This window comes from Brienomyrus brachyistius, chromosome 3 (assembly GCF_023856365.1).
Source record: "Brienomyrus brachyistius isolate T26 chromosome 3, BBRACH_0.4, whole genome shotgun sequence".
Classification (NCBI taxonomy): domain Eukaryota; kingdom Metazoa; phylum Chordata; class Actinopteri; order Osteoglossiformes; family Mormyridae; genus Brienomyrus; species Brienomyrus brachyistius.
In genome coordinates, this window is record NC_064535.1 from 36,972,973 (window position 1) to 36,999,991 (window position 27,019).

Consider the following 27,019-nt stretch of genomic DNA (forward strand, 5'->3'; position numbering starts at 1 on the left):
CCTCAGAAATGGGTATTATTACCCGCGGCTTTTACATTGAACAATGTAATTAACATCAGGAAAATACTGGTTTTGTTTCTGCATGCATGGTTTCTTTACAACACCTCCAACACGAATGCAGTTTTATTTATGCATACAATTTCCCTTATACAAGAACAATATATACAATTTGTCAGACGAAGTAACATTAAAATAAGATACTGGTACGTTTGAACTTGCCTTTGATCTGCGGTAAATGCTGTTTCGGCAGCGACACTGTGCAGGACACTGATCCAAAACCAGCCGGCTTGTCTCAGCCTCCCCTTCACATATGTAATAAACATTCACGTCTCTCTCGTGTAGTGACAATCAGCGATCATGCTACTTTCAATGGTTCTGTCACAGAACTTTCTAAACAAAACTTACTTTTGTTTATAGGTTCCAGCTATGCAGCTGTTGGAGATATGCTTCATAACATACACGTACATAGAGAAGAAAGAATTAATTATTAAATATCATTAATTACAGCTGGAAAACAGAGCTTGCCCATCTTAAATGTCAGGAGAGTGTACCCAAAATCCAGCCCCCCCCCCCCCCCCAAAAAAAAAAATGCATCCAGGTCACACGTAAAACATTACACCCGTACAACACTAACATCTCAGCCATCTCCTGTATTTTACGTTCATAGTAGTTAAAAGGACTATTTAAAATCTACCAGTTTCTTTTTTAATACAATATTTGGATACATTGTAAAGCAGACAAAAAACAGAAACCCATGTGTTCACAAAGCTTTAAAAGCTGTCGAGCTTTTTAATAAACCTTCTTGCCTGTAAGAAAAAGAGAGAGAGCATTTACTTTCCTATACAGAATGTTCATGTAATCTTATACTTGCACATGTGAATTCAAATCCAAAAACACTGACATTTAAATAGGCTACGTATATGAAAACGAATGAATTTTGAATGTGGGAGTATTTTAGCAGTGACATTATGAAAAACAGCGAGTAAAGGACCGTACCTGCATGATTATTGGCCACGGTAAGAAAATAGGTGAACTGACATTTCTAACAGCCTACAGGCCTATATGAGCCAGGAGATGGATGAATGAATGACGAAAAATCGTTACGGGGGCGCTTTGTGGAAGTCAGTCAAGTTTCATGATAAAATCATTAAACTAAAGTGAATCGAGTCCTCAGGTGACAAATAATTTGAATCATGTACCTAGCCTGCAACATCACATTTCATTCTGAGAGTCGTAAGTTTAGGGCGGAGTACCGAACCAAGCACGGTATTTTTTTCATATTTAAGTCATTTTATACAGACCACCTGCAGCAGTCATCACAAATCTTTATAAATATTGAACTAGTGAATATTTCATAAATAATTATATAATAGTCTTGCCACTGTGATCATTCTAAATACAGTGAAATATTGATGCTGTTTTAAGAATTGTGCACTCACGCTTCCGTCTTGAAGGTCTCCCGAGATATCTGGTCTGTGGAGGCACCTTCAGGAGACTCATCAAAGTCCTTAACTCCTAAAGTAGTTAAAGCTGCAAATGACACAATTTTTTTAAATCTGCGCAAAGTATAATAAGCATGTCTCTGATAAAAAAATGCATTTTTTAATTAAGCCATAGTATTTATAATGTAGCCTTCGTCGTGTTTTTCGTAATCAAAGCATTTTGCCACGGAGTGTTTGTATGTCTGTGTACGGACCGGCTGACGATCCCGTTAATTTGTGATTGTAAAGGGCGCTGCCCCGGCGGACGTACCCGCTCTGTACTGGGCCGCACTGATGTGCCCACGGCCGGTGGGGTCCAGTATCCCGAACAGCACGTCCAAACTGGGGGCGTCGAAGAGGCAAGGGCACGGCGCCTCCCCGCGCCTGGAAGCCTTCATCAGCTCCAGCTGTTTGATCAGAAACTCCCGCGGTCGTTCTGCATTTAAGAAACAACAATCAAAGGGAGCAAAATCATTATACAACCCACCGGCAGCCAACCATCGCAGGTCAGCTGACCAATTAAGGATCCCAAATTGAGTTAATGAACCGACAGCTCACTAACCAATGTAAGACATATTGCTGGGGTTTTAAAGCCCAAAAACCGGTTTGGAGGCTTAAATAATAATGCGAACCCACTCACGCGGTCTGTGGAAAAACAGCATGCTAGTTAAACTGTGTAAGAGGTCGTCTATTCGGTGATCCCGCAGGTAGCGCGACGCCTCCTCTTCCCGCGGCGTCGCCATGTTGTTTGGCGCCGTTGCTATGCGACGACGAGAGGTGGTTCGTGCGTGCGGGTGCATGTCACGGCCGTGCACGAGAAACCGTAGGGGCGGAGTCTGTGAAACCGGGGACTATCTATACAAATATATCTGTACACGGAGTTTTGGGTGCAGTAAGTACAGCTTCCTGTCTGCACTGAAACCTGTTGCTCACCAGCAGCATTGAAATTCATTGTTTTTAAAACTACAAGCAGTCTGTCACCTCCGGAAGATGTGGATGTTGATCCTGAAGCGCAGAAGACTGGTTTTCATAAATTAGACCCCGGGGGTGTTTTTCTGAAGCGCTCACAGATTTAGGTGAATAAACACGAGCAGGTTCACACAGAAGTCCCGCCCAAACTGGAATCGGCACAAACACACACATTTTCCTCGAGATGTACCATGCCTCAGTCACGACGCATCCTCTGATAAATTTCCATCCCCACTTCACAATTTCAGGGGTTTCAAATGTTTTAGCTGCATCCAATTAACTGATGACACAAGAGACTGATTTCTTACAAACATATAAATTATTATTTTTTATTTACAAAGCCAGGTACAAAACAGACAGGAAGTCACCACCTTTTCCCAACGGGTGCTCCGTGGCAGTATCTCTTTAATTCCTTCATTTATAACACTCTCTGAATCCCGCAATCCCATGCTCGTTGTATTCCTCTCAGGCTGCTTTTGTTGATCACGCCTCAGGGAATCTACACACATAACTCAAGCTATTTGGGACCAATTTAATGCAGATTTTCTTAAAAGGGACAGCAGTTGTACTAAAAGTGATTTCGATTTTTTTTCTCCAGCACGCAGCCGTTATCAGCTTCTGGCCGTTTAACAGATAACGTAAGATAGCGAAAGATACAAACCCAAACTGTTTCCATTAATAATGCCTTAAGTTAAATTGTTAAGTCTCGTTTGAAAATGTGCTAAAGGCAAGTATCAGACAGCGTTTCTGCATAAGAATTCCCAGAAATCAAATAACTCTTAGCTACAAAAATTTGGTCAGTACTGTTTACAATGGATACAAAAATAAGGCATTTTTAAACAATTCATACAGAGCGTAGGACCGGGACTGAACACTGGGAGCAGTATTTCAGACGGGATCTCCTTTAGCTGCCAACAGCCAGTGGTCTAAGTCTGAAAGGAAAGTTACCTGACTGTAAAGGCTTGAATTCAGTTACCGAATGTTACAAAAATTCATTACTAATCTGGTCCTGTAAGGGCCAGTGGTGGAAGTGTCCATTAATTAACAAAGCGGGGCTCGTTTGGGAGGTACAAGACTTACGGTGAGACCTTAAAGGAAGCCTCAGGCCTTTCTAGGCATGGAAAACATCCTTTAATCCCACATCTATGAAAGAAGGAAACAGTAAGCCCTGTGTCAAATCCTTCCAGCTAATCCGAATGGGATTAATAATCCAAAAAGCTACCTGAGGAGCACGCGTTATCGTCTGTGCATCTGTGTGGGTTGTGGTTTTACCTTCAACCACTGGATGCCATGATTAGGAAGTGAACCAGCTATGGCAGAGATGTGGGATGGTCTGTGAACATTACGGTCTTACTTGTTGAAGCAAATTGTTAAATTGCTTGTTGCTATTAATGAGAAGTATTTGGCATAACTATTTTAACCGTATCATTTACCATTGCATGGAAAATGTTAATATGACGAAAATCTCATCTAATCCTGGCTACGTCGACCAAAGATCCCAGCTCAAAAGCACAGGAGCCAGCCGCACTACCAAAGGGTATCCGATGAGTGTGGGCAAACTGGCATCAGAGTGGCATGGGAAAACCGGCATCAGAGTGGCCATCAGACGTGGCAGTGCTGAGACAGAAGAAAAACCACGATCCAACAGGCAGGATCTCTGGGTAGAAGGTCGTCCAGGAGTGAAAGCTGAAGAGGACTGAAGGAGTTTCTACAGGGGGCAGCAGAGTCCCAAGGCTTGGAGAGACCTGTCACCGATCTCATGCCTCCCCACACGGGAACGCAGGCACACACCGGCAACGCTGGGGCCTCTTGTAGCAGGACAATTAGGAAAAAAAAAAAAAAAATCACACAATGCCTGGTTTGTTAGTCCTATCACCTACGGCTGTTTGAAGCAAGTGCTTTTAAATACTGAAATAAATAAAAATGTTCCTGAAACAGGAGAGAAAGTGCATTCAAGCAATCCCTTTAATCCAGCTGGTATTTTACGCCCAGGATTTAACAAAGTGATGCTGCCTACGTGTAATTAAACCGCGACCGTGGGACCCAATCAGAACTCACCGGCCATCTGCGCACATCTGTGCAGTGCCACCTGTTACCAGAAGGGGTGCCCAAGGGCAGGGGACGTACCTGTGACAGAAGGGAGCCGTAAAAGCGGCCTCATCAAAGTTAACAACACCTGGGGAGGGGGGACAGGACATGGGATACAGTCTGCCTGAGCCTGTGGTGCTATTGGGGGAGGGAAGGTGTCATGGTAACGGCCTGGTCCAAGACGTGGGAGGGGAGTCACAGCTTAGCAAAGTGTTTTCAGCACGCTGCCACAGACATCAAGGAAGTTCTACTAAGTGTACCACAGTGGGCCCATTAATGTAGTCCATTCCAGGACTCGCAGGCTGCACAGAATTTCACGGTGCTCATTCGACTGGGAACCTTCAAGTCCTTAACCACTTTGACAGAATATTAATAAATACAAAAATAACAAAAGATAAATTCTATCTTTTGACAGCCACACTATGACACTGCTTTTAGCTTGAAAAAGGGGATTTATAAGGAGTCGCAGCATAAAGCTGGTCAGTTAAAAAGAAACCGACGTAAAAAACCAACCTGACAATTTCGAACTTCTCAACTTTGTCTTACTCGCAATATTTAAAACAAACAGTAAGAGTATGACATCGTCAAATATTAAAGCGCAGTTCGCAAAAAGACACTCGCGTAACAAAATTCCCTTGGTTCGACGCTCAGAAGGTTTAGATATTCCAGCCTGATTACTGTCAAGGCATGAAGCTAAGTGCACTTTTAACACTGTCCTGCAGGGGGAGCACAACAGTCGGTCAGCGCCTGCCGCAGGTAGACAGGCCAAAATGACAGCACATGTTAATCCTCCATGTAGGAAAATCCCACTGATAAACGACATCCTTCCTGGCAAAAAGCAACAACTTCCACTAAAAAACGAAAACAGGGAAATCGGAGTGGATTTTGGAAATGTCAGACGTCCGGATGAAATGCGTGAAGGTTCATGTCGACGCGGAAACCGGCTGAAGTTTTGCAGGCTGTGCAAGCGAGGACTGTGAATGTCTGAAGTTACCTAACCAGCGCATGCGGAAAGCGGCCATCTTGGTGCTGATCCAGACTGGAGCATTTCCTCTGGAGCTGCATTCCAGGCCATTCCGAGACAGCATCTCCGTGTCCAGGAAAAGGCGGAAGTTCACAGAAGAATGGAAAGAGGCCGGGGTAGGCGGCGTGTGGGAGCGAGGAGCTGGAGGACGGAGACACAGAACCTTCCGGAAAGCGAGTCATCCGCACAGGCCCACGCGAACACCCCGAACAGTCTCCAATCTTTCAGCGACGACCGTCTCCACTCCAGGACACGCGGCCCGTCAGTGCTGAATCTTCGGCTGTGGACCGCAAAAGGCACAGGTGGTCAATGAAGCCCCTAGGGGGCGCCACCACTAAACACCATGAAAACCGACAGACAGGAGAGTGTATGGTGTATGCTTATTGTTCTGGTATTGCATTGTCTTGTCTTTTATTGCACTGCCGTCTGTCCTGCTGTCCTCCCATGTCTCCCCCCTGCAAGTGTGGCATGAGAATTTCACTGTGTTCCTCACAACATGTGTGACAGTTAAACCCGAAACATGAGAAGTGCATCATCAGTGTGCGGGGCACGATACCGCGACTGTAAGGTGTGTGAGCAGCGGCTCTCATAAACCATGAGCTACATACAAACATCCAAGCATGGATGAGCCACCCAGATCAATGGGTTTAATCGCCTAGCGATTCTGGTCAATAAATTTACATGGCTGTGTTTTTTACGGAGCCTTCCGAGCTAAGAGTGCCCATAGGTATTCTGCCAGGTACCACCCCAACCATCCCCCAGGGGGGCGCCTGTTCACCTGTCGAGGAAACGCAGGGAGCGGGGGTTCGGGGACCGCTGGCAGGAGGCCGGCGCCACTCTTCCGGAAGATGCTGGAGACCTGTGGCAGCTTGGGTACCTTGCTGGGTCTGGTGTAGGTGACGCATCCCTTCCGCTTCCTCGACTCGGCAGGGTGGCCGTGGGGTGAGCAGGTGTCGCCCTCTAGTGGAGTATGGAAGCCAGGCACATGGGCGCCTCTGCAGTCTCCTTCCACGCGCCCAGAGAACTCAGGTTTGGCACTGAGGGTGGGTGTCCCGTTACTGGCAGGAGTGGGGAGGGGGACGCAGGGGGGCAATGCGGAAACTGTTGCGGAGGTGGACACTGAAGTGGGAGGGGCCTTCCTCTTCCGCCCCCCGACCGCCACGCCCAGAGCCCCAGGGGCTGGCCCATGAGGTCGTGTGCTCCTCCCAGGCTTCGCCTTGGCCTGTCTGCCCACAGACGAGAGGGGGTCCAGGCCCGGCGGGGTGGGGGAGGGGTCCAGGATGCTGAAGATTCCCCGTCCGCCACCAGTGGCATGCGAGAAGGGGGCAGGGTAGCCCAGCACAGGGGCTCCATCTGCTGGTGGGGCGAATCTGGCCGGGGGCAAGAGAGCGGGGGCCGACAGGGGCGAGAAGACCGGGCTGGCAGGGGGGCACTGAGGGGAGCTGAGCGGCCCGGACAGCGACACGGGGCTGTCGAGAGCCAGCGGAATCTTCCTGAAAGTAGAGCTGCAATTAATCCTCGATTCACACATTTAAGGAGAATTAAGGGCAGCAGGATGGAGGGAGATATTAAATATTAAATATCTCTCTCCAACTATTCAGTCAGGGACAGTCAACATCTGAAAGGTTTCTGTGTCCCTAAACACTCCGCCACCTGCTGGACATTTAATTAGTGTCACTCACTTCCACATCTGTGAGCTGATGTGTTTCTCCACCATTCGCTGCAGCACCGCCCTCAGCCGGTCCCAGCGCCGGTCGAACACGTAGCCCCCGGGACCCACCTGGCGGGCCCCGAATGCACAGCACTGGGGGGGCAAGAAGACGACCAGCAGGTTTAGGAGGCGGTTGGAGGGGGGTGGATACCCCACAGCCCCCATCTTGCCTGGGACACTCCCCAAACTCACCGCCAAGGGCCGCGGATGGCAGTCAGGCCCTTCGGGGCCCTCAGGGGCCTCGCCATCACCCTCAGTCTCATCGCTGGACAGCCGGTTACACCCTTCTGCCCCGGGGCAGGGAGGCACAGGTGCCAAAGGCGGACCTGGGCAAGAGAACATTGCCACGGCGCCCCCACCACCAGCCGCAGGCAGCCTGGACAGACAGGCAGTTTAGCACCAAGCACAAGCATTTCTGTAAAATATTTGTTCAAAAAAGGTCTTTTTTCTAGTGTACGAAAACACAAAAATTTTAAATTGACATAGAAGAAGTGTTGGTAGGTTACTACTGAAGAATATAAGGGTATTCAGACAGGCAAAATGAATAATCAATAAGCTAATGTTAATAATAAAGATTTGAAAAAAATTTAATGGATACACTAAATTGAACTCTGGTTAGTGGTGGAGCTCCCCCTAGCGGCATGAATGTGTAACACATTTGTTTTTGTTGCGCCACATTACATTTCGTCACGTTACCCTGTCTGCTTGCAGTACATTTCCCCAGCCTTCCAATTCATACCTCGGCACACATAAGCTGGCCAGTCTGGTTTTTAGAGGAGACCTCGTGTCATTGCCGTTGGCGTGATCTGCAGGCAAGGGCTCGGGCGACAGGCCGCCACCTCCTGCCGGAGTCTCCCGTCTGCAGCCCCGGTCCTTCTCCTTGGCTCGGCCCTTGTGTTCAGCCAGCAGGGTGTCAAACAGCTTCCTCCGGCCCGGCACCGCCCTCCGATGAGTCAGGGAGTGCGTCTGAAGACACACCGGCGAGTTAGCGTTAAAAAAAAAAAAAAAAACACTCCAGCTGTCATCCAATGCGGCGAGTCCAAATATAAATGTTATCTGAAGATTAGAGCCGCCTGAAACGTCCACATGATACTTCAAAACATCCTAATGTCCACTCTGGCTGCCCTCTTAAAGGGAGACACCCGCTGCCCTGCGCCCTGTGTGGGATTTAATAGGCAGTGCAGGAGACGGCGCACCTTGCAGGTCAGTGATCGTGTGCACGGCCTGCTGCTCTCTGGATCCAGGACGCCGCAGTGCTTGTCGGGATCAAAAACCCTCCCTTTAACCGTGGAGAAGAAAGAAGACTTTTCAGAGTCAGGGTGTCGATTCCCAGCCACTCCATGCCGTATCAAACAGCATTTTCGCCCCTGACCGTTTCCCCACGCATGACATATTCAATATATCTGTCTTCAGCCCCCAAGAGCAATGCAATGCTCGTTTCCTTGGAAACGAGCCCACCAATTCCAGCGGAATCAGCGCAGCTGAGTCAGCTGACCTTTAGCAGTGTTTGGGAGGGGGGCACACAGAGGAGGGGGCCACAGAACCAGATGAATAATCGAACAGCGCGGGCGCTGCGGTCAAGGAGCCGTGCACATGACCTGCCAAACAAGCCTGTGGGCGTGGCTCTGCATCACAACATCACAATGTATAAATTACACATATATGACTGTAAACAATTCAGGGTCTCTAGCAACTACCTTGGCAGAGCCTGTAAAATTCATTAAAAAATACATAAGTGCTTGAGCATAAGCATATTACTGTGAGATATTCCACACTCCGCGGCTGAAGCTGCTGGACACAGTGTCATCGGTGAGATGCCGAGGCCCAGAGAGCAACAGGTGGCACAGTCACTGTGACGGGGGACCGAGCCAGGCGGCTGCTGCACGACAGGGGGGGGGCTGATTTATCCGTGTGCCCACCAACACGCAGAAACCTTAGAACCCAGGAAGCCTCAGAATCCCAGGAAACGCCAGAACACGCGAAATTCAAAAGCCTGTCAGAACCCACAGAACTCACTGGGCCCGCAGAACCCCAGCTGAACTGCTGCGGCATCTTTCCTCCGGCACAGATACCAGCAATAAGGCAAAGAGGGAAGCGATAACAGGCAGCAGAAGGACAAACACAAAGTGCCACGCGTAGGGTTCCGTGGGCCTCCGTCTGCAGACCCCTACAGATAGCACCCGTCTGTGTTACATGAATACATTTTGTCACGCAAAGTACCTGAAATAAATTTGTGGTAATGATGCTGCATTAAATACGAGAGAGAAGAGAATAGTAAGATCTCACCTGATAGCCTTTTATATGTCTTGCCCTCGGTGCCATTTTGGGTCTTTCTGTCCAGCACTGAGAGAGAGGCACTGGCTCGCTTGTGCATAGGAGAGGGCGGAGCATGCGGTCTTGCTTGCCTGTCCATCAAAGAGGGGGAAGAGCTTGGCCACCAATCATAGGGAGAGGGCAGAGCATGCAGCCTTGCTTGTCTGTCCATAACAGAGGGGGAAGAGCTTGGCCACCAATCATAGGGAGAGGGCGGAGCTTCGTTTCTCTGTTCAAACTGGGCAGGGGGAGGAGCAGGGCCTTTGCCATTCACGAGCCTCTCCTGAGACCTGTGGGATGCCGGTGGGGGTGGCGAAGAGTACAAAGAAGAGGAGGAAGAGGAGGAGGAGGAGGGAGGTGTGCAGCTGAGATGCACATGGCCTCCTTCTGCTCTCCCCAGGCTGGGCATCTTCTCCAGACTCACGACCGGGACGGACATACTGGGGGAGGGACAGGAGGAAGAAATGGGAGGCAGGCATTTATGTCTTTTCCAGCAAATGTAGCAGGACAGCAGTAGGGGGCAGAGCAGTGGCACCCACCAGGGCTTGCCGCGGGAGGCTTTGGGGGGGTACACGGCATGGGTGGCCCTGCCGAACGCGCTGTGAGGGTGCTCCCTGGGTGCCCGTGCGGCCTTGTGCGCGGTGGCGCCGGTCTTCAGTGAAGGCGGCCCCCTGTTCCTGTCGGGGCCCTGCGGGGCCCTGGGCTCAGAGGGGGAGTCGTGTTTGCGCTCTGAAAGCCACATACACAGAACCCATTAAGAGCACTCAGAGCTACCGGGGGGCTGCGTGCCCACTGTGGAGGGGGGTGGGGGGGCATCCAGAGTGGCTGACAAGCACATAATAAAAAACACCATAGTTTCTAAAATCACACAATAATTATTGCGATTATTTGTGTTCTGGGAACTACTAAAATTGTAACTGCATCGCATACAGGCGTTCTGCATTCTATGACTGACAGCTCTTACAGCCAATGAAAATGGGCAGCGCCGCCCTGTTGTCACTGACTGTGTGCAGTAACGAGATCCATTATCTTACACGTCCCACACATGTCCCAGAATCATCTGCATCTAAAGTAAACAGCTACGTCCATCCCCGAGGTTCCTGCCATGATTCTCCAGCCTTTACCATGCTGACCCCAGGTAAATGAATTCAATCAGGACCCGCTGGGCTTCATTAAAGCGAAGACGCTGCTGTCAGAGGCCTAGAGACCCTACTGATCGTCCGAGGCCAAAAGAGAGCAAAGGCAGGTCCAGCCGAGAGCCACTGCAGGGCTTCCGTCAGCTATAAGAACCCCTGTGAAGGCAGGGCTTTAGTACCAAGATCAGAACCGGAAGGGGAACAAATTCCAAACCTGGGCTTTCGAAAGACCTAGACTGACTAATAACTGCATGTCTGATTGAGTAGAGAAAATACATGGAAATCTGTTAGTGGCAGAAGACATCCTCTTCCCTTCAGGCACAGCCCAGTTTCATCACACCCTCATACACCGGTAAAGGAACAGAGGGGCCTGAATGAGGGACATCGGCGATCGAGGACCGTCTGACCCGCCAATCAATATCACTCTGCAGAGAGTACGGTCACTGACGGCTTCACCGACCAGATCATTTCAAAACACTCAAAACTGAACATAAATGCAAAGATCTGGATACATAAAAATAAAACCTGTAAGAAAATGAAATTACACTGTGAAGTCGGCTCATGAGAGTTTTATTTCCACAAAAAAAGTTCTGAGGGCAGAATTGGTTCTCTCTCTGAACCAATCAGATTGTAGAGGAGGTGGGTTCAAGCAATTAGAGGAGGTGGGACCAACCAATCAGATGGTCCCGCATCATCTAATTGCTTGGACACACCTCCTAAACAATCTGATTGGTTATCTCCCTCAGTTTTCCTTGTGCTCACAGAATATTTTTGTGCAAGTCAAGCTTCCATGAGTTTTTAGTCATTGCTGATAATTCCGTAACGATATAAAAGTGTACCGACTCCTGAGATCAGGGAAGGGAAATTACGTCTGTCCAAGTCAACGGAGTTAGAAGGCAGTGGGTAGGTGATGATACACGAGACCGTCATAAGTCATGAAGATGCACAGGACAAGTTATCCAGGTCTAACTGATGGATTCCGGCCCGTGTTGAACAGCAGCGGCAGTGTAAGCCTGCAGGGATTGGTGGAGAGAGTAGCCACATGACTTACGGTTCCTGTTGTGCATGGCGGGAGGTGTGTGGGGAGGGGGTGTCCGCTCTGGTCTCCACACAGCTATTCCCCAGCCACCTGTGGGTCCGAAGTGGAGGGTCAGAAACCCGAACGCTGCTCGCCATCATAGAAAAAACATTTGCTGAGGACTTAGTCCAGGGAACAGAGATCCTGAACTCCACACCAGGATAATATTTGCTACGGATTGCAGCGCGTCAGCCAGCAAAGTCGCCATGATGTCCGTCCGTCGATACCAAAGCTAAACACTCGGCACTCGCCTCCAAAATACTTTTGTCCTTATTGCTTCAATCACCGTGGCCCAAGATCTCTGCCAGAGGCTCGAGCCTCAGCGTGTCAGAACTGGCTGCCTGGGACCACCTTCGGTATCCATACGCACGGGAGGGGATTGAATCGCATGCAAACAAGCCAAGAGGATCGCACTGCCATTTTGAGTCAGACACGAGACATTCTTCGACTCGATGTCACCTGCCAGTTACAGCAAAACTGGGCAGCGTCAAGTTTTAATGGAGAAAAGTAGATCGCAAACAGTTAACGCTAATTTGACTGCCAGGAAGAAGCTGTAAAATTTAACTCTTACCTCGGACAGCGAAACAGCCACGAAACACGCTAAGCTAACCTGCGATGGACCCGGCAACACGGCGACACACGCTTGGCTTTTCTTGTATTATAAAAAGAAAGAAAGAAACAAACAGTGGAAGAAAACAGGAAAATGTCTTCGTCGAGCAGTTTGGTTTTTGTTACGCCCCTCAGCAACCACTGGAAGCGTCAGCTTCGCTCAGCAGGCTGCGTCAGAAGCCTTCACACGTGTCCGGATGGCGTCTGGCCCGCAACCACAACACAGCGGCGTAAAAGCCCGCTAACATCCCAATCGAAACACCAGCCAATGCAACTGAACCCAGAAGAAGAAAGATTAAAACTTTCACACAGCGCGCACCAGTGAACGACTCCGCGTGCCACCCTCAGCTCCACGCCAAGACGCTCAGAGAGAGAACAGCAGTTGACCAGGAGTCTAGAACTACTCATGTGGTCATATGGGCTTTGGCCTGGATTGTGAGTCTTTAGAGAAGATTTTCACTGCAGCCCCCACAGGTGCTAAAACAGAGCTGTGGGGTATTTCTGCCTAAACCTGAAGCCACATCTTGGATCAAAGTCACCTGAGCTTCAGGTTCTCCTGGGATTTGACAGGAAATTAAAAGGTCAGCCCAGACATCTCAAACAGCGTCCACCTGTTTTTTATCATCTAAAGGTATAGATAGATGCATTTAAGTTTGTCTCCAGGTTAATGAAAATGTAAAGCTGTCTCAGTGAAAACAGGATAAAGAAAAACTAAAAAGCAAAGTAAAATGAAAGAAAACTCACCACGATATGTTTGGAAACCCGGAGCTTTGATGACTGGGTTGCATAAAACGAGACGGAAACCATCATCTGGCCACAGAAAGATGAGTCTGCAAAAGAAGAAGCGGAGCAGCGCTGAGCTCAGAACCAGACACCTGGGAGGGATGGTGGGGCCGCCAGAAGCAACCTAGAACCCGCTAAAATGATCACAAAAAGAACAGCGACCTAGAACCCGCTAAAATTATCACGGAAAGAACGGTGACCTAGCACCTGCTAAAATGATCATGAAAAGAAAAGAAACACAGAACCTGCTAAAATGATCATGAAAAAAAGCAACCTAGAACCCGCTAAAATGATCATGAAAGAAAAACAACCTAGAACTCGCTAAAATGGTCATGAAAAGAACAGCAACCTAGAACCCGCTAAAATGATCACGGAAAGAACGGTGACCTAGAACCTGCTAAAATGATCACGGAAAGAACAGTGACCTAGAACCTGCTAAAATGATCATGAAAAGAAAAGCAACCTAGAACTCGCTAAAATGGTCATGAAAAGAACAGCAACCTAGAACCCGGTAAAACTATCACGGGAAGAACGGTGACCTAAAACCTGCTAAAATGATCGTGAAAAGAAAAGCAACCTTGTACCCGCTAACATGATCATGAAAGAAAAACAACATAGAACTCACTAAAATGATCATGAAAAGAACAGCAACCTAGAACTCGCTAAAATGGTCATGAAAAGAACAGCAACCTAGAACCCGCTAAAATGATCACGGAAAGAACGGTGACCTAGAACCTGCTAAAATGATCATGAAAAGAAAAGCAACCTAGTACCCGCTAACATGATCATGAAAGAAAAACAACCTAGAACCTGCAAAAATGGTCATGAAAAGAACAGCAACCTAGAACCCGCTAAAATGATCACGGAAAGAACGGTGACCTAGAACCTGCTAAAATGATCACGGAAAGAACGGTGACCTAGAACCTGCTAAAATGATCATGAAAAGAAAAGCAACCTAGAACTCGCTAAAATGGTCATGAAAAGAACAGCAACCTAGAACCCGGTAAAACTATCACGGGAAGAACGGTGACCTAGAACCTGCTAAAATGATCATGAAAAGAAAAGCAACCTTGTACCCGCTAACATGATCATGAAAGAAAAACAACATAGAACTCACTAAAATGATCATGAAAAGAACAGCAACCTAGAACTCGCTAAAATGGTCATGAAAAGAACAGCAACCTAGAACCCGCTAAAATGATCACGGAAAGAACGGTGACCTAGAACCTGCTAAAATGATCATGAAAAGAAAAGCAACCTAGTACCCGCTAACATGATCATGAAAGAAAAACAACCTAGAGCTCGCTAAAATGATCATGAAAAGAACAGCAACCTAGAACCCGCTAAAATGATCACGGAAAGAACGGTGACCTAGAACCTGCTAAAATGATCATGAAAAGAAAAGCAACCTAGAACTCGCTAAAATGGTCATGAAAAGAACAGCAACCTAGAACCCGGTAAAACTATCACGGGAAGAACGGTGACCTAGAACCTGCTAAAATGATCATGAAAAGAAAAGCAACCTTGTACCCGCTAACATGATCATGAAAGAAAAACAACCTAGAGCTCGCTAAAATGATCATGAAAAGAACAGCAACCTAGAACCCGCTAAAATGATCACGGAAAGAACGGTGACCTAGAACCTGCTAAAATGATCATGAAAAGAAAAGCAACATAGAACCCGGTAAAATGATCACGGAAAGAACGGTGACCTAGAACCTGCTAAAATGACAAAAGAACAGCAATTTCACATGCGGAATACAATTAAGTGATTACATCAATACCAAGAAAAGATCAAACAGAATAACAAGCAATGTTAACCGATAACATTAGCTCTAAAAGAATGAGCCGTAGGTTCAACATATGCAAAATAAAGGATCAACGTGCAGATCACTGAAAGCTCGTAAGACAGAATGACTAAAGCCATGATCGCCATCCTGAGGGACGTCGTTGAGTACGCGGGGAGAGCCTTGTCGGATTCTGCTCTAACTTCTTTTCACTCAATTCGCCTTGATAAGACAGCTGAACCAGCAAAAAATAAATAAATAAATAAATACACAAATTTAGCTCAAATGAAGACTATGTATATCAATGTTTACAAGACAAATTATGTGGAAGAACTTTCTTTATAAGTTCATCCATCCATCTTCAAACCACTTATGGTGGAGCCTGGAGCACATCCCAGACAGCACAGGGGACTACACTGGACCCTCGGCGGGGTGCCAGTCCATCACGCACTACAACAATTTAGAGATGCTCATTAACCTAAAGGCAGGTCTTTGGACTGCAGGAAAAAGCAGAAGTAACCCATGAAGAACACCAGAAGGATTCGAACCTCCAGGGCTGGAGTCGTAATGCTACAGCGCGACCTTAATTACTTAATTAAAAAATAAATATTTATTAGGAAACCGAATTGTCTTTTGCAAACGTACAAAATATATATGCACGTATGTGTGAAGCGTCATACGTATAAAACACATGACGTTAAACATATTAATATAACGGATTACCTAAAAATACATGGAGGGTGCAGCGTTAGGTGCGCTTGGAGAGGCTGCACTCACAGCATTACTTCTTCAGTCAATCATGCCACTTACTGTACTCAATTCTCAACTTCAGCGTACCTGCCGTGGCCCTCTAGTTATCTAGCAAATTTGGCGAGTGAGACCATTTGAAAATGACAAGATAATCGGACTTCTGCATGCATAAGATGGCCTAGTGTGGAGGGACGACCGGCTACCTGTGATCCAGGTCTCCTAGCACGGTACCCTTTGCGCTGCGGTCATGTGAGTCTTTCCTGAGTGACCGTCTTCTTTTCACCGTAATCATCGTAAATCCTGGTCCCTTGTAATCAGGTCACCCCGCCATATAACCCCTAAAGGGGCTCCGGGGAGGAAACCTCCAGCCCAACATACGCTGAGAGACGCGGGGCGCCTGCTGCCGCCCATCACAAGGCTACTGAGACCTGCGATCCGCATAGATGCGCTTACAAAACACAGGGCTTCGCTGCTGCTCGGAAGAATGAGTGATATTTCCTACGCGTTTGCCAATGCAAATAAGCAGAGGGTCACATATTACAGCGGCTCCCTGCCAAAGGGACGATGCGGCCTGAACGACCTGAAAATGCGCCGCGATGCCCCCCGGCGGGACGGTAGGAGGGTGACCCCGGTGACACATCGGGGACACCGCGTCCTCCAGCCCAGGAAAGGCGTTCGTCACCAAGGAAAATGCTGAGTTGGCGCATTTTGTAATAAGCTGGAGTGGTTCTGTAACGCAAATGTTCTGGAAGAATCCGGAGATAAATTCCCAGACGCTCGGAACATAACGGGAGAAAGTTTAAGTCTCACTATAAACATACGTGGTTATCCGTAACAGAAGGCAAATGCTATGTTTCTTTTGACAAGTATTTTTCCGACGTGGCATCTGCCAAACATCATAATTAAATGACTGCACAATTAGCAGGACTTTATAATTTGCTAAAGAACTGCTTTTCGCAAATAAATTTTAATGATGTCATAAAACTGAATAAAAAATAAGGCCAATCTGGTCAACATCTTGAAAACATCACGATCAAAATATTTAACAGGGATTAATATAAGGTCCCACAAGTCGATAACTAGCAATAACTTTATTTCGGAGTTATTTTCAGTAATAGAAAACGAAAAAAATACACAACATTAAAGCGGGAAATCAGCACATGCGCTTCTCACGCCACTTTGACAACGCAAATAACTGCAAATAAAAAAACTCATTACACAGGATAAAATATGGAGGAGTCCCTGCGTTCGCGAGAAATGATGTGACATTTCGCCGGAATGTTGTGTAGTGAATATGGATCAGACCACAAAGCCCGACTTCTCTAACAGCCGCTGTTCCGCCGACGGCCAGCGGACGCTGCGTGACTCGCAGCGCTGAAATCCTCGCGCCGGCGACCCGATCGTGACACGGGAGTCGCCGTGAGTCACGCGTCGCCCACAGACGTAAAGGCGGCGATGAGTAATAACAGCTCGGCTGCTACTCGCGCGTCAGCAACCGGGCGGCCAGCGGCACGACATCACGCCGGGGTAAGTGCCCATCTCACGTACTTAATTCTGCTACATTTTTATTTCGGCCATTTATTGTCGTTATTTCACATATTCGTTAATTCTTTGTTTTCTGCTCTGTAATTCTCTTACACATTATTAACTGGAAGGTGCGAGTCAGATTTACTATGTACTGATGTACAGAAGGAAAATAAAGAATATTAAATCAGATGCTAGGCAAATTAACAAATTTCTGCAGCAAAACAATTAGTCTGTTGCACACACACACACGCACAAATCATTCCAAAAGTATATGCAAGCAGATCTTGCTTTTTGATACTATTGCAGGCAGTCGCCCCGACTAACTTTCCATTTCTATATAATACATTCTTCACAAGAACAACCGCGGATCAAAACATGTTAAACAACAATAAGCAACCCATAAATCAACATTGTAGTATTCACAGAAACCCTGCTTAAAAATGCATAGGGCTGTATGGGTCTGAAGTGGCGTGTTTTAAAAACCATGTATCAAGCGGTTTTTAATAATATTTTCATTTAAGGTACATTTTCATTACAGCCACCCCAGCTACGAGTTCTCGAACTTAATTTGTACTACAGGTTTAATCCCCATGAGACTGTGAAAAAGAATGTACTGTTAATTACGATAGGTTGGGAAAACAGTTCATTCCCTGTGAGGATGCCCCGTGCTGTCAGCCCACAGGAAAGCCTGCCTTGGAAAGGGCAGAAAGTGTCAGCTCCGCATCGGTTGTTAATCACACCGCGGCTTCCAGCGATGACAGATGAATGTTGACCTGCAGTACGTGACCGCAATACCGCAACTATCCAAAAACAATACTCACCGTGATCACTGAGTATCATTGCTTTTCTTGTGTGTACATCACGTCCCACATAGACATCTGGGGGGGAAGAGTGCCAAAACAGACGTCAGGAGTGGGGTGCACACTTTTAAGTAAGGGTATGAAATTTAATTTGAACTGAACGCGAACATGACAGCGACGATGAAGCACGCCTCCCCCGACCCCGCACAAGGGAAAAGTGTGCAAAAGTGGGCAAGCTAGGAGAAGTCATCAAAGTCTGCGCGAAAACACAGTGACACTCCGAGCTACGACACAGTGACGGAAATAGCGCGTCTCGGCAGCAAAAATAAAATAAATAAAAAAACTGCACAAGGGCGCCGCAACATGCATTTTATGGCTGATGTCAAGCCTGTCCGGCGAGTGCATAAACCCCCAAGTCCGTAAGCCCCCTTATCGGCATTAGCGCTGTACGTTTCAGTTCGTAAAGAGATGCATGCCATGCAGCCGTAAGCCGTACAGCGCATTATGCCAATCTCAGTTCAACAACTCCGTAGGAATAAAGTGCACGATCTGAATGAGATCCGGGGATCATCAAGACGCGTCCTTACTGTCAGAGCCGTATATTTCAGTTGCGTTGGTATACGTAGACAAGCGCTTGCACAGGAGCCTATCGGGACTGGGTAGTTTCCGATCCAATGTCGCCATTGCTCTTCCTTCTTGTTGGTTTTTTTTTTTTCTTTTTTTTTTTTTTTTTTTTTTTGCTTTCCTTCATAGCCAGCGACACGGGACCTGCGAGGCTTCTGACGTCATTTTCGTCAAATTTCGTTTTCGCTCGATGTCTGACGGCGAGCGCGTTCGGCTCATTCAAGCTCAGTGGGTCACGCTTATTTAGGGATCGCTACCTTCTCCAAAAAGTACAGCTGTAGGCTTTTGAAAGCCAAAAATAATTATATCACGATCACATTTTAACACCTGTCTAATCTGATATTTTTAAACACTTACATAACCTCGCGCATTCCATTAATAGTACGTTTCTAGAGTATCACTCTTACTATTTCCTGCGAAACATGGTAATAGCAAACTAGTCTTAGATGCTCTGAAAAGTGTTGTCCGTTTACTCACCACTTACACGACCGCGTTTTCAATTTGGCCGTAGATATTTGACTGTACATTAGGGATTGGCAAACCCTGATTGATCAATTTCACGTTTTCTCACTAGATGTCGCCAAATGACAACAGAACTAAAAACAACAGCGATAAAACTATCTCTAAAATAAAATGCCATTTGTACAAGTATGAATACAGGTACTTTGGAATGCTTCTTTTTACATGTGCCACCTTGCTCTCCTTTGAGAAAATACACACACAGGTGCAGGTGAGCGCAAAGCTTGGGGTCTGAGCACAGGGTCAGGAGGTTAAAGGTCAATCGAGAGCCCATTGGTGCTGTGTCAATTCTGCAGAGTACAGGATTCAAACAGGCAACCTTCCGATCACAGAAGGTCTAACCCGCTGTTGTTCAGCCTGTAATTTCTGCTTGTGATTATATCCCCATACCATACCGTGACCTTGTCTAATAAACACTTCCCTGAACAAATGACTCTAATTATATTATTCCCACTGTGTGCTAATTGAAGTGCCCAAGTGTATGTTTGAAATTCTGCACATGTTGACCTGGATCCCAGAGGGAGTGTAACAGGGCGTCCCTCAGACAGGGTCCGATTAGACCTGGGCCATGACCTCAGTATATCCCGTCTCTGGCTGCACCTGAGAAGACCCGTCACTCCATCCTCCCTCCAGCAGGGGGCAATATCTACCCAATGCTGCTGAGGTCCGTCTGATGTTAATTTCCTGACATACGTCACTTCCGGGTTTTAATCTAAGGTGATGCATTAGACTCACTATCTAGAATTAACAGAAGACAAGTGGTACATAGTTTTAAAGTCTAACCAGACTGAGGATCTTGTCATATACAGTTTCAGTCAAAAATCTAGATAGATGTGCTGAGAATCAGATTAAGATAATGATCCTAAGCACACCTTGAGGTTATATAGTAAATATTATCTTATGAACCAGGAAAGAAATGGACTCCTGTGGGAGATGAGCCTTCAGTTCCCCAACCTAAACCTTAGAGCTGGTTTGGGACGAGTTGGATCAAAGAGTAAGAGCAAGGCAGCCAGCTTGTGCCCAGAACGCATGGAAACTCCTTCAGGACTGTTGGAGAAGCGTTCCAGGTGGCTGCATCTGGAAGCTGGGTAGATGAACGCCAAGAGTCTCCAATGCTGCCATCGAAGCAAAAAGGGTCCATTTTGAAGAGTCTAACATATTTTGAGATGTTGAACACTTCTCTTGGTCACTGCAGTATTGGATATGCATTACGTCATTGATTTGTGGCATTTTACTACAAGGTGGATAACAGCTAAAATAGAGACAAATGCAATAAATGCAGGTGTGTCCAGATTTTTGACCGGTACTGTACATCTATCCCAGGACACGATGCCTTTGACTCTGTCCTGTGTCCTATTTGCTCAACGTGTCTGTATATATATGACTCTCAGGCAATCCTTTGCACTTAGTATCCATTAAGTAACCCCCCAAGGTTCTGCAATTCTCCTGAATTTCCCTTTTGTTTAAGGACATGCATTAATAATCTTTAGGAAGCATTATGAATGTGCTCTGCAGTGTAGCTGTCCTTACATGTGCCTGTTGTACTGTAGATGCACAATGAACAATGGACAAGCTGCAGGGACCTCTAGTGGTCAAAAACAGTCACTATTGTTTTCTTAGTGTTGTGGATGGTGGTGGAGTTTTAACAACATGGCGCATGTCAACATACACGAGGACCGAACATAAGCCTGAAAACAAGCACAGCATGTGTAAATGCCTCCTTCTGAATCAGTTTGGTGAAAGAGGGCGAAACACCGTGGAGTAAAACCTGGTAGGTCTGCATGTAGACCTCCTTCCGAACGAAGCAAAGTGACACCATCATAGCACAGACCGAAGGACTAACAATAATCTCCGGCCTGTTTTGCTCCAGCTGAAGTTTTAAATCACCTTACTCTTTTCAATGCAATTTATGATTCCTTATAAATTCTTTGTTTGTCCTCACAAAGGTCTTAGTACCTAAGTGGAATCCAAAAGAAACACATTGAAAAACATACAGGGCCGATTATGACCAGTTAATAATTTGTTTGCAGATTTCTAAACAATTAATGGTTCTTTATACCAATTCTATGTTTTCCTTTTGAGGTCCGTACACAGTTGATACCTCGCACCTGTATTGAAACCTCTGAAGTGTGTCACCACTGCACTGGAGATCACCGTTCAGCAACAGGTAACGTACATTCATTACTTAAGGAGACGGCCGGACCAAGAGCATCTCCGCGCTTAAGGAAGGCCCTGTTTCATCCTCGGAAGAGGCTGAGTTAGAGGTAGTACCTTGCATCCACAGACGATGCCTTTAACCTTAAGGATAACAGTGGTGGTATGAGACCGGCCAGCTAATTACAGAACAAACCAGTGGCTAAGGAATTGCTGTCAAGGACAGGCCTACTGTTCTGGCAGCAGGACCCAGCCATACTAGGGCATTTTCTCCTGGAGATAATATCGCATTTGTTCTCTCAACACCATCAGGAAGACAAACGCCGATCGCTCAAGTCACAAGATAAACAGAAAACAAAGGGTGCGTTTGTGCCTCACCGTCTCCGATTTGAGGACAGGAGGCCAAAAATCACTTTATTTTGGCGTGTTTGGCAGAGAGAGGCAGCCCACAACAGTTCTGCCAACTTCGCACCATGGAAACTGACAAGGAGAAGCTTAAAAAGAACATTTCAAAAACAGAAGCAGATCCACACGCAAAGGACTATGGCTTAAGTGGTCAACAGTCCATGAGACATTAACACAGCGGCCCAGTTACTCCGGGCGAGATATGAAGCTCCCAAAAGAACAGCCCTATGATGTTATTTTACATCACAGCATGTACCGCAGGTTGTATAATAGTTCCGCAAATTATTGCACAAATAATATTTTAAAGCAGATATTTAAATGTCATTTGGCACAGAAGTAAAAGTCATTTGGGAACGGATGCAAATGTGAGATTATATGGTGACTTTGGAACTGAACCCAGTGTTTTACACACAAGTGGAAAATGACACACTGAGGATAAACGCAGCGCCACGATTTCCAAAAGATTCCGGAAATTCACTAACAGAAGACTCTATAAAAAGGGCGAGAGAGGAGCTGCACACAGTCTGCCGTCCCAGATAGCTCGCTTTTGGGGGGGGGGGGGGGTTCAGTTTATTAATATGCTTATTACAGTGGGAAAATTACATGAGTAAATAAAACACTACAATGATGGTTTAAATGTGAGTTTTTAAAGCTAAGCAATGCAGGTGAGAGAGAGAGAGAGAGAGACAGAGTGGGGCTGTGAATGGCCTCAGAGCGCACGCCCACTGACACACCAAGGCGTTACGCACCATTTGGACGCCTGTTACTGCTGAGTCACTGCACGGCATTAGAGAGGCAAGTGAGAGTGTCGCCTGGAGACAAAACTCATTCAAAGATCGCGAGCGAAACTCCAAAAGTAACAAAAAATCATTTTGTTGGTCAGAGATCTTTCCTACTCTACAACAATGAAAATCTGAGCCAAAGTTCAATCCCAAAAGTCTGATATTCCAATAAAAATGTCTGAATAGAAGAGAAGAACAAAAAGAGAAAAATAAAAATGAAAAAGTGAATTAAACAGAGCCCCCCACCCCCCAAAAAAAAGCATTTTCACTTAGGCATAATGAAAAACCTAATATCTTTTGTTCACAATGTTCCTGGTGTATTTTATAACAATTACTGCTACAGAGCAAGAATCCCAGCAAGGGTGTGACCTTTCCAGGAAGAAGATATTCAAGCGGACACACAGGTGAAGGTACCGCAGCCCCAGCGGGGGGAGGGGGACAAGACCTCTCTCCCCCACCGAAAGAGAGGGCACCTCCCAGAAGCTGAGGTTAGATGGGTGCGGGGGCTTGGGCACGCCCCCCCGGCTGGGAGGCCTTCTGGGTGCTCCAGCGTGTCTCTTTGTAGGCAAACCAAGCGTTTCCCGCCCAGACTATCATGTTTAGGTAGCCAAACACCTGCAGAGGTAAAGAAAAGGCCATGAGTTGCTTTATTTGTGGACACACCTACTGATATGAACCCAGCCAGCAAAAAAGCAGGGTTACCTGAATTATGTCAGCGGCACAAAACAGATTACAGATTATCTATATTTAATAATGCATGGCATAGCAGGCAACCACAGTGCCAGGATGGCCGAGTGGTCAAGGGTAATTGCCCCTCACTTGAAGACTGAGTGTTCTGGTCTCTGAATACAGGTGTGGGTTCGAATCCCACTTCTGACACTTCAATGATTTTTCCCTGAAGAGTATATAAGGTATATTTCTCTAAATGTGTGTAATATTCTCCTCAGTGTTCATTCTACACAGTCATCCAAACGTGACGGGACTCACCACAGAGATGTTGAGGCTCCGCATGCTGGCGTACTCGGTGACCTCACAGGTCACGCCCGACTCGCGGCAGAGGTGCAGTATCTCCCTGACCGCCTCTGTGCCCGTGGCCTCCTTCACGAGCTGCAGGCCCCTCGCCCACGCCGACGAGGAGACCATCCAGAAGAAGGCGAAGAACACAGTCATCAGGAAGTCCTGCGGGTTGGGGGTTAGTGTCAGGTCGAGGCTCAGCTGTCACGGCAGTTGTGCATGATACTGCCCCCATGATCCTGAGGTAACACTGAGTACCGCTTCCCCTGTGATCCATCATTCCTGGGTAACGCTGCCCCTATGATCTGCCATTCCTAAGTAACACTGCCCATTGTACTCTGGTCCTGAGTGACACTGCCCCTGTGATCTGCTGCTACCTTGTGCTCCAGTCCCGAGTTACAGTAGGTTACACTGCCCCTGTGATCTGCTGCTCCCTTGTGCTCCAGTCCCGAGTTACAGTAGGTTACACTGCCCCTGAGATCTGCTGCTCCCTTGTGCTCCAGTCCCGAGTTACAGTAGGTTACACTGCCCCTGTGATCTGCTGCTCCCTTGTGCTCCAGTCCCGAGTTACAGTAGGTTACACTGCCCCTGTGATCTGCTGCTCCCTTGTGCTCCAGTCCTGAGTTACAGTAGGTTACACTGCCCCTGTGATCTGCTGCTCCATTTATACTGCAATCCTGACCAGCCCTCTGGCGAAAACGTGACATTAGGCAGGAAAATGGGCCCTTCGCTTCCCATTTAGGAACCTAGATGCTTAAGGGAGTGTGACCAGGACGGCATCCTCTATGCAGACTCACGGCGATGGGGTAGAGGTCAGAGTCCCTGTAGATGTGCATGTACCCCACGTAGACGAGCAGCGCCAGCAGACAGTAGAGGAAGGCCAGCACGCCGATGGCCACGAAGAACTCGGCCGACGAGGACACGTCCTGCACCAGGTGGGTCTGCGGCACCGTGTGGTTACAGAGGGTCCTGTTGGTCTCCACCAGCAGCACCTGGTTCAACCTGGGGAACATGTGTGCAGGGCTCAGGCCTCTCAGTGGGGACTGGGTAAAGATGTGTGTTATTGTCGCAATACGGTGAGGTTCTAACGTGAGTTCTTACTCCTGCATACCACAGTGCCAAACATAAATAAAATAAAAAACGCATAACAGAAAAAGGCATTGCCTTAACCAGAGAAACACATGCAGCTCGGGGATAGTCTGACCCCGATTTCTTAATTGTGCATCACTTTGGGGAACAATAAGTATATGCTGATCAAATAAAATGTATATCCATCCATCTGTGCATCCATTTCCCTGTGCAGGGAACAACCCAGGGTGAGGCGCCAACCTAAATTGTAAAAGTAAAATATAATTCATCTCCTAAACAGTATCAGGTCAACTTGGATCCAGAGCCGTCAATCAGTGACATCAATTCTTTTATTATTGTGTCAAATTAGGCAGTAATCAGCAGTGTACAGTAATCTCACCCCCCATGGGGTTCCAAACCTCATTACCCCATCACTTATTGAAAGTGAAAGATTTCCCTATGGTTCAGTCTCTGTCAGAAGTCAAAGGGAGACTAATGAGGCCCAGGGATGCCTGACGATATGCCTGACTCAAATAAATGCTTTAAGTGTCACCAGATGTTAAGTGAGATATACGACGAGAGCCTCATGGGTAACGACAGGGCATGCTGGGTAAATGTCAAAGTCAGCTAGAGCATAAACCAGAACTGACCTGAACGGGTAGCTAAACGTCACACTCAGAGACTCGTTTCTGTCTCCACCACAGGAGACTGAGGCCACGTTTCTCCCCACGTATCCAGCACAGCTTCCAAAGGCAAGAACTGCCATGAGCTGTAAGACAAACAAACACGTCACTCCACACAGACAAAGAGGCCGGGATGCCCTAAGGACAGACCGCCGGAGCCACAGTCTTCTGATGTCTGGAGAAATGAAACGTACGCCCCCACCAAAAGTCAAAATGACCCCCCCCCCCGCCCCCCCACGCCAGGGCCACAAAGTGCCCCACTTGTCACCGTTAGCTTTTTCATGTTATATTTGATGTAGCTGCGAGTAAAAATGAGACACTAACTGTCTTTCAGGGCATTAGTAACGTTGTGAGCGCATACATTTACACAGTTGCGATAATCATCTTCTTCTCTTAGCCTCTATTTAAACCGCATTCTCTGGAGCATTTACAGAATAATGCTGGTACGTTGAAAACCTCAGCCGCCATAAATTCAATCTGATACATAAAAATAAATAAGGACAAGTAACCAGTCGGCCAGAAAGAGTTTTAACAGATGCCGTCGTTTTCCTTCGATCTGTTGAACTGAAAACTCCTCTTTGTTTTTTTTGGTGATTTTTGACGTGTCAGAATAACTATAATAGCCTATTCTTGCCAAACTGTAAAACGACTATTACAGTTTCATCTTAAATGTTTACTTACAATGTGATTAGAGGGACGTTTGACTAAAGAACGAATTTTTACTACTATAAGGTACGACGGTACTTAATACTAAAGCAGGTTAATGAATTGCAAGCTATGCCGCTTTTGCAACCAATGTTAATATCGGCTTGCATCGAAGAATAACCAAAATGCCTCTTACTTTGCCAAGAAAAGTAAATTATTAAGGAAAATACATTAACATATAGCATAAACAACCTACGTTTTCAGTAAAGGTTAAAAAGGCCATTGGATTATACAATTATAACATAATATGACCGCTGTTATAAAATCTGTGCGTCTACATTAATCAGAAACCCACCGAGTAAAATGAAAAAAAAAATCGAAAGGTAATACTGTACATATAGTCAAAAATTAGCCTGTGCATATTTGGATGGATTAGAAAACCACCGTGGACATTCTCTGCACACGGACTAACTAAGAAAGTATAATAATCAAATTTAAAATACTTTTCATACATATCTATAATTCGCTATTTCGTGGAACTCGTTAGACGGAATCACATGTACAGTATTTTGTCATTTTAGCAGAGTAAAAAGAGAGAAGTATCGGAATCATGAACATAAGTAATTAATTATATCGGCCATTACAGTGAGGAATGCAGCAACTCACCCACTCCAGGACTTTGATAAAACCTAGCGGTTCTTTAAGAGGAGCCCAGTTTAGCCGAAGTCCCGTCATCATCTAAACTGCCGCTAAAACACCCCTAAAAACAAGAAAACGACTCAGCAAAGCCTAGAGAAACACAAACTGAAGGTCTGCCGGAGTCTTTTTTTACTGCCGTTTTTACTGCCGGGGAAAACTGAGCGCCCCTCCTTTTTCTCTGCAAAACGTTATGTTGGCACTTTCCTTCTTTTAAGCTGGAAGTTGGCGAGAAGTTCTCTGACCAGCTGCTTAACTTATTTCACCGTAACAAAATATTTGGATCAGACTAAAGAGTTTAACTTAATTTTACATCCAGCCAAATGCTCTGAATCCCCATAAATTCAGAAAGCCGAAATTTTAATAACTGCAT

At 46.6% G+C, this 27,019-nt stretch overlaps 3 protein-coding genes and 1 long non-coding RNA gene across 5 annotated transcripts; 1 reads left to right on the plus strand and 3 right to left on the minus strand.

Annotated features, from left to right (window-relative positions):
• Positions 1-70: 70 nt before the first annotated feature.
• On the minus strand, positions 71-2,280 carry si:dkey-42p14.3 (EF-hand calcium-binding domain-containing protein 10). Its single transcript, XM_049007163.1, has 4 exons — positions 2,122-2,280; positions 1,753-1,917; positions 1,440-1,530; positions 71-806 (listed from the first exon to the last, which is right to left on the minus strand). The coding sequence occupies exons 1-4, from the start codon at positions 2,222-2,224 to the stop codon at positions 761-763; spliced, it is 405 nt and encodes a 134-aa protein (XP_048863120.1). The 5' UTR covers positions 2,225-2,280; the 3' UTR covers positions 71-760.
• Positions 2,281-2,750: 470 nt separating this feature from the next.
• On the minus strand, positions 2,751-18,773 carry atxn7l1 (ataxin 7-like 1). Of its 2 annotated transcripts, XM_049007157.1 has the most exons (13): positions 18,644-18,773; positions 18,078-18,134; positions 13,154-13,239; positions 11,774-11,851; positions 10,126-10,315; positions 9,560-10,026; positions 8,470-8,552; positions 8,013-8,239; positions 7,466-7,649; positions 7,245-7,366; positions 6,341-7,055; positions 5,943-6,017; positions 2,751-5,842 (listed from the first exon to the last, which is right to left on the minus strand). In XM_049007157.1, the coding sequence occupies exons 4-12, from the start codon at positions 11,787-11,789 to the stop codon at positions 5,943-5,945; spliced, it is 2,079 nt and encodes a 692-aa protein (XP_048863114.1). In that variant the 5' UTR covers positions 11,790-11,851; positions 13,154-13,239; positions 18,078-18,134; positions 18,644-18,773; the 3' UTR covers positions 2,751-5,842. The 2 variants fall into 2 exon arrangements, with proteins under 2 accessions (XP_048863114.1, XP_048863115.1); XM_049007158.1 differs by lacking the exon at positions 5,943-6,017.
• LOC125738318 (uncharacterized) lies at positions 17,166-22,323 on the plus strand. Its single transcript, XR_007396793.1, has 3 exons — positions 17,166-17,256; positions 20,820-20,970; positions 21,282-22,323. It is a non-coding gene; the product is annotated as an uncharacterized LOC125738318 (long non-coding RNA).
• LOC125738313 (synaptophysin-like protein 1) lies at positions 21,716-26,824 on the minus strand. The gene is made up of 5 exons (XM_049007162.1): positions 26,617-26,824; positions 25,273-25,391; positions 24,352-24,556; positions 23,528-23,719; positions 21,716-23,155 (listed from the first exon to the last, which is right to left on the minus strand). The coding sequence occupies exons 1-5, from the start codon at positions 26,686-26,688 to the stop codon at positions 23,030-23,032; spliced, it is 714 nt and encodes a 237-aa protein (XP_048863119.1). The 5' UTR covers positions 26,689-26,824; the 3' UTR covers positions 21,716-23,029.
• Positions 26,825-27,019: the final 195 nt, after the last annotated feature.

Coding starts and splice junctions, on each gene's coding strand:
- si:dkey-42p14.3 (XM_049007163.1), bottom strand. CDS start 2,224: ATGGCGACGCCGCGGGAAGAGGAGGCGTCGCGCTACCTGCGGGATCAC. Junction 1,531..1,752: donor TGCGGCCCAGTACAGAGCGG/GTACGTCCGCCG, acceptor TGTCATTTGCAG/CTTTAACTACTTTAGGAGTT. Junction 807..1,439: donor GAGACCTTCAAGACGGAAGC/GTGAGTGCACAA, acceptor TTTTTCTTACAG/GCAAGAAGGTTTATTAAAAA.
- atxn7l1 (XM_049007157.1), bottom strand. Junction 10,027..10,125: donor GCCTCCCGCGGCAAGCCCTG/GTGGGTGCCACT, acceptor TCCCTCCCCCAG/TATGTCCGTCCCGGTCGTGA. Junction 8,240..8,469: donor CACGATCACTGACCTGCAAG/GTGCGCCGTCTC, acceptor GTGTGTCTTCAG/ACGCACTCCCTGACTCATCG.
- LOC125738313 (XM_049007162.1), bottom strand. CDS start 26,688: ATGATGACGGGACTTCGGCTAAACTGGGCTCCTCTTAAAGAACCGCTA. Junction 25,392..26,616: donor TTATCAAAGTCCTGGAGTGG/GTGAGTTGCTGC, acceptor TTTGTCTTACAG/CTCATGGCAGTTCTTGCCTT. Junction 23,156..23,527: donor GGAGCCTCAACATCTCTGTG/GTGAGTCCCGTC, acceptor TTACCTCTGCAG/GTGTTTGGCTACCTAAACAT.